This window comes from Ochotona princeps, chromosome 11 (assembly GCF_030435755.1).
Source record: "Ochotona princeps isolate mOchPri1 chromosome 11, mOchPri1.hap1, whole genome shotgun sequence".
NCBI lineage: Eukaryota > Metazoa > Chordata > Mammalia > Lagomorpha > Ochotonidae > Ochotona > Ochotona princeps.
In genome coordinates, this window is record NC_080842.1 from 42940810 (window position 1) to 42946059 (window position 5250).

The 5250-nt window shown below is 42.0% G+C and overlaps 1 protein-coding gene across 1 annotated transcript; it reads right to left on the reverse strand.

The window, feature by feature from the left end:
* Nucleotides 1-212: 212 nt before the first annotated feature.
* On the reverse strand, nucleotides 213-2752 carry DEFB134 (defensin beta 134). Its single transcript, XM_012931327.2, has 2 exons — nucleotides 2563-2752; nucleotides 213-566 (listed from the first exon to the last, which is right to left on the reverse strand). The coding sequence occupies exons 1-2, from the start codon at nucleotides 2618-2620 to the stop codon at nucleotides 424-426; spliced, it is 201 nt and encodes a 66-aa protein (XP_012786781.1). The 5' UTR covers nucleotides 2621-2752; the 3' UTR covers nucleotides 213-423.
* Nucleotides 2753-5250: the final 2498 nt, after the last annotated feature.

Below are 5250 nucleotides of genomic sequence, written 5' to 3' on the forward strand. Positions count from 1 at the left end.
GAAAACCCATCCCAAGATGGGCTCTTTCCCATTTCAAGAACTTCAAGGTCAGACTCAGTTAAGTTGCAAATCTGTTCCTCTATAGACAGTAGGGTAGGAGTAAGATATAGTAAGCTGACTCTATTGTAGCTTCCCATGGCATACTTTCTATGGTTATGGAGAAAGTAACTGAATAGTGGAGATTACTCTGAAATCAGAATACATATTACAAGTGGTTTTCATGAGAAGCCTCACTCTTTATGAGAAGGTTTCATTTTACTCTTCAAATCTGAGATCATGAGATTTTAACGGCTCATGAAAAAATACTAAGTATTCTTCACTGGGGCGCGTCACAATATTGTAGTTTGACTATAGCATCTGGCTTTCTGAAAGATGTCAGTGTCAAAGGCTTTCAAGGCAGCAGGCATTGACTGGCTTCTCATGTCAGGGTACGGGGTTTCCTCTGACACAGCATTCTAGACGTGACATACAGTAGTCGACCAGCATTTCACTTCCATAGCACTCAAATCTGCAGACACCATTCTCAGAGCATTTCTTGCGCCATTCTGGTGATATTAGATTGAAACCTGGAAGGAAAATGAATGAAAAGACAATTCACCTCAGGTCTTTGGTGGTCAATGCAATGACTATCCCCTCAATATTTATTCAACTGAATTCCAAGGATGCTTGGTCAAAAGAATTGATTTTGTGACAGGAAAAAAATTGCATTGCACCCAAATTCATATTTTGAAATCCTAACTTCTGATTTTTTTTTCAGAGACATACTTTTTCTGGAGGTAATCTAGTTTCAAAGAAGTAATAATAGTGATACTCTAATCCAGGAAGATCAGTAGCCTAATCTAGTAGGATTGATGGCCTTATTAGTTGAAGACAGAGCAAGAGGATGACTGTCTATAATCCAGGAAAAAAGCCCTCACCAGAAACTCAGTCAATTGATCTTGATCTTGGAGTTCTTTGCTTCTAGAGGAAGTAGATTTTGTCTAAGCCATTCAGTTTGCATTTTTTTTTATTGTTGTTGTTGTTGTTGTGGCAGCCTGATTTCAATAAGGTCACTGGTAATTGGAAGTTCTCCTGCATTGCTCAGTTAATATAATCTAAGCAATCAGGTTAGCTGTGTGTGCAGTCATTCCCTCGGTATTTAACTATTTAAATGTTTAGCTACTCAATTCTCAAGCAGGTGTCTAAAGAACTAGTGAACTGGGTACTGTTGAGGTACATTTGAGCAATATGCTGAGATTAGTTTCACTAAAATTTCAATCTAGACAGAAAAAACACAAAATATCAAAGGGGAAAACATGACAAGTGCAGTGCAGTGTGTGATATGGAATGGTTTTGTGGGTTTGAAGATGGATGAAGTCATTTCTAAATTTTGTACACATGCTCTCCCTTAGAATAAACCATCATAAATATTTTCCTATATTAATATGGAAGAAGGTATTCAGAAGAAAAAGAATGCAGTTATTTGGCTCTTCACAGAAAATTTGAACCAATACATACCCTATCTAAATCAACATGCCCTTGATGACAATTGCCCTACAAGAGAAAAATGATCAGTGTTACTTAGATGTCAAGGTGGAAATCCATGAGGAGAAGCTGTAGCTCTACTGGGTTGATAAAATGTAATATCCATGTAATGAAGGAAGATAGTCGCACAGATGCAAGGATGGAATAGGATATATGTGGACTAATGGAGCTGCTGACCGCTGGCAGGATATGAATCAGTTATCAGAAGCCATTACTGATGCCTCTAGCTCTAGGCCTGGAGCCTATGAATTCTCAAACCCAATGTGCTCCCTTATGATTTGAAAATTTGCTTCATCTGCTAGAGAACACATCATGGAGCCTGAAAAGTTAGGTGGGCAGTTATGAGGAGAGGGCGTAGAGTGGCTCAGTAACTCCAGATGAGACCTCCACAGTCAGAGAAGGATGTTGAGTTGTGCCTCCCTTGCCTCCTCCCTCGAGGCCACCTTGTCTGAGTAGACATTCTTGCTCTCATAGACAGTGCAATGTGGGTCTCCTGAAACTTTTTCATGCACCTGACGGATCCACAAATCCTAAACGAGCTTTCAGTGTCTTAAAAAGCTTAATACACTGTGCTATCAGTACCTATGCAGACTATCATATCTAGAGAAAACAGCAGTAGCAAAACAGGATGGAGCATTATTAATGATTCTATATCATGGGACGTGATGGGATGAGTTGAATATTTTTCTCACTAGGCATAGACATAGTCTAGACACAATCCCATTTCATCACTGTGAGATTCCAAGGTGAAAGGTCTTATGGTTTCCTTTTTTTTTTTTTTATTTAAATGAAGGATCTAAGGCTCAGAGGAGCTCGGTTCTTTGTTCAAAGTCCTAGTGCTAACACATCAGAGAGTCAGGATTGACGATCAGGTCTTGCTGACAGCAAAACCGGTTGATGCTTTCGCTGCTTGGGGGATGAAAGGGTCCATAGTAGCAGGATGTTTACAAGGCTGCTTGGTTACAAGGACATCTCTGGTTAGAATGGCATCTCTAGTCAAAGCACCTGCCTCCCTTAGCTGGAAGATTTACATCTTACCTGCGAGGGCGGCATCCCAAGAGGACAGAAGAACCACCACGATGAGAAGAGACTTCATGGCTGGGAATTGCCGTTTGAGAGACTGCACACAGAGCCTGACGCTGCAAGAGAACAATGGACGGAGAGAAGGCGGTGGCTGAGACACCTGCTGCAGGAAACTCTCAGGGAGGCGAGGGAGGCATGCCTTGTTCCAGGCTGTGAGGCTACGCTGAACACCCCTGGGGCAGCTGGGCTGCTGAAGTTCATCGGAACACTGGGGCACCACACTGACAGTCCTTTCCTGTTCTACAGCTTTCCCTGTTCTCCAAGGCATTATCCAGGAGCTGGGCTCACCAGAGTCCTACAGCAGCAGCCTGAGGGCTAGGGGCCTTTCGTTTCTTTTTTCTTAAAGATTTATTTATTTTTCACGGAAAGAAAGATTTCCAGACAGAAGGAGAGAGAGAGAGAGAAAGATGTTCCATCTACTGGTCACACAGTCCCAAGTGGCCACAATGGTTAGAGCTGAGCTGATTCAAAGGCAGGGGCCAGGACCTTTTTCTGGGTCTCCCACATGGGTGCAGGGTCCTCGACTGCTTTCCCAGGCCAGAAACAGGGATCTGGATGGTAAGTGGAGCATCTGGGACATGAACTGGGGCCCACACGGTATCCTGGTTCTTGCAAGGAAGAGGAATTAGTCAATTAAGTCATCACGCCAGGCCCAGGACTTTTCTTTTTTTAACAAACAATATATATTTTTGTTCACGTTTACCCTTACCTTGCAGCAAAATGCAAATGTTACTCTTAGGAAATTTGTGACATATTAAAAATGACAAAGAAGGACCCCATCTTGCAGGTATCTCTTGCATGAGCTTCTTAAAGAGAATTTTCTCTACGCCATGTTTAATGGTTTCTTTTACTTGCTTATAAACTCAGTATTTTTTATAATTAGGCACTCAACTTTATAGCCTGACATACGCGTGTGTGTCTTTTTTTTTTTTTTTAAAGATTCACTTATTTTTATTGGAAAGGCAGATTTACACAGAGAAGCAGAAGCAGAAAGATCTTCCAACTGCTAATTCACTCCTCCAAGTGGCTATAATGGCCATGGAGTTGAGCCTATCTGAAGCCAGGAGCTTCCTCTAGGTCTCCCATGTGGGCACAGGGTCCCAAAGCTTTGGGCTGTCCTCGACTACTTTCCTAGGCCAGAAGCAGGGAGCTGGATGGGAAGTACAGCAGCTGGGATCCTGGCACACGCTCTGTTACATGTTCACTGGCAAAGTTCTACTCACTGTTGGACTGACAGCCTCAGTTTTTCACTCTTGTCTGGAGACCTCCTTTGCTCATTTCTCATTGGTCAGAACATATTTTAGAAACTGGCTTCCAAAGACCAAGAATGGGTGAATGAGCTGGAAGCCAGAACCCTTTTTGTAATCTGATCTCAACAGCAACAACCCCATCATTTTCAACTTATTCTATTAATGTGATGTAATTCACTAAGGTGTCCTGCGTTCATGCAGAGTCAGGGGTGAAGGGAGGTGGCCAGCTTAACAGTCATGGACCATTGTTGTTGTATCCTTTCCTGGGGAGGAGAAGCGCAAGGGAGGCATAGGGGAGGACTACAGCAAGGCATCAGTTCCACCACTTTCCTCACTCAACAGATCTGGGACAATTTCAGACGGTCAGTTTCCCTTCTCTCACACAGGTTCTTCTGTCTTGGGAGGGAATGTTAGCAAATCACTGAATGTCTCAGAATAGCATGAAGGTAGTGAAACCACGGGTATTCCCATCTGATGAGCAAGGGTAGCACATGAGTTAGAGAATCATGCAACACACCAAACAGCTTCAAGAATTTGATTGAGACTAAGACAGAGACAGCCCAACAGTTGCACCCGGGTTAAGTACAGAAAAATCAGAATGTGTCAAACATGTTAATCATGTGAACATAATCAATGCTCACCCAGATACTACTCCATTGCTTCTCTCCCCTTGAACTTAAAAGTAACTTGTAAAAAAGTTGACTAACTCTGAACTGAGTTAAGTTTCAGTTTTTGTGACCAAGTAGAATGAAATTCACAATGGAAATTAAGTTATACACAAATAAAGTTAGACTTTCGTAAATGTGCCTAGTGGACTTAGAGTCACATTCCTTACATACACCTCTTCATTGACTCCCACCTCACTCCCACTCTCAACCCCATTGCTCTCCTGGTTCTCTAAGTTAGTGAGCTATTCTGCCATCTATCTCTAGGTCATCATCATTGAAATCTCAGGACTAGTTTTCATGCCTTCTCATCTGGCTGATAAATGTTATCAACCTTACTTCTGAAATAAATCCATATCTTTCCTTTGTTTTCAATCCTTACCACCAATTAACCACTCCTAGATTACTTAAGTAGAATAACATTGCATCAATAGATAGCATGCAACTCAGAAGAGATATTAACAAAAAGACAAAAAAAATAACGAATGCTGATGGGGATGTGGAAAAGAGGAAACTCTTGAACACTGTTGGTGGGAATGTGAATTAGTACAGCTTTCATGGAAAGCAACATGGGCTGCCTCAGTAAAGTGAAAACAGATCCATTGTATGATTCAGTAAGCCTGTCTCTGGATAGCAGACTGATGAAATCAGCATGCCAAAGAGATGGCTACACTTCATAGTTATTGCTGCTTTATTCACAAGGGCTAAGATATGGACCTGGTTGCACA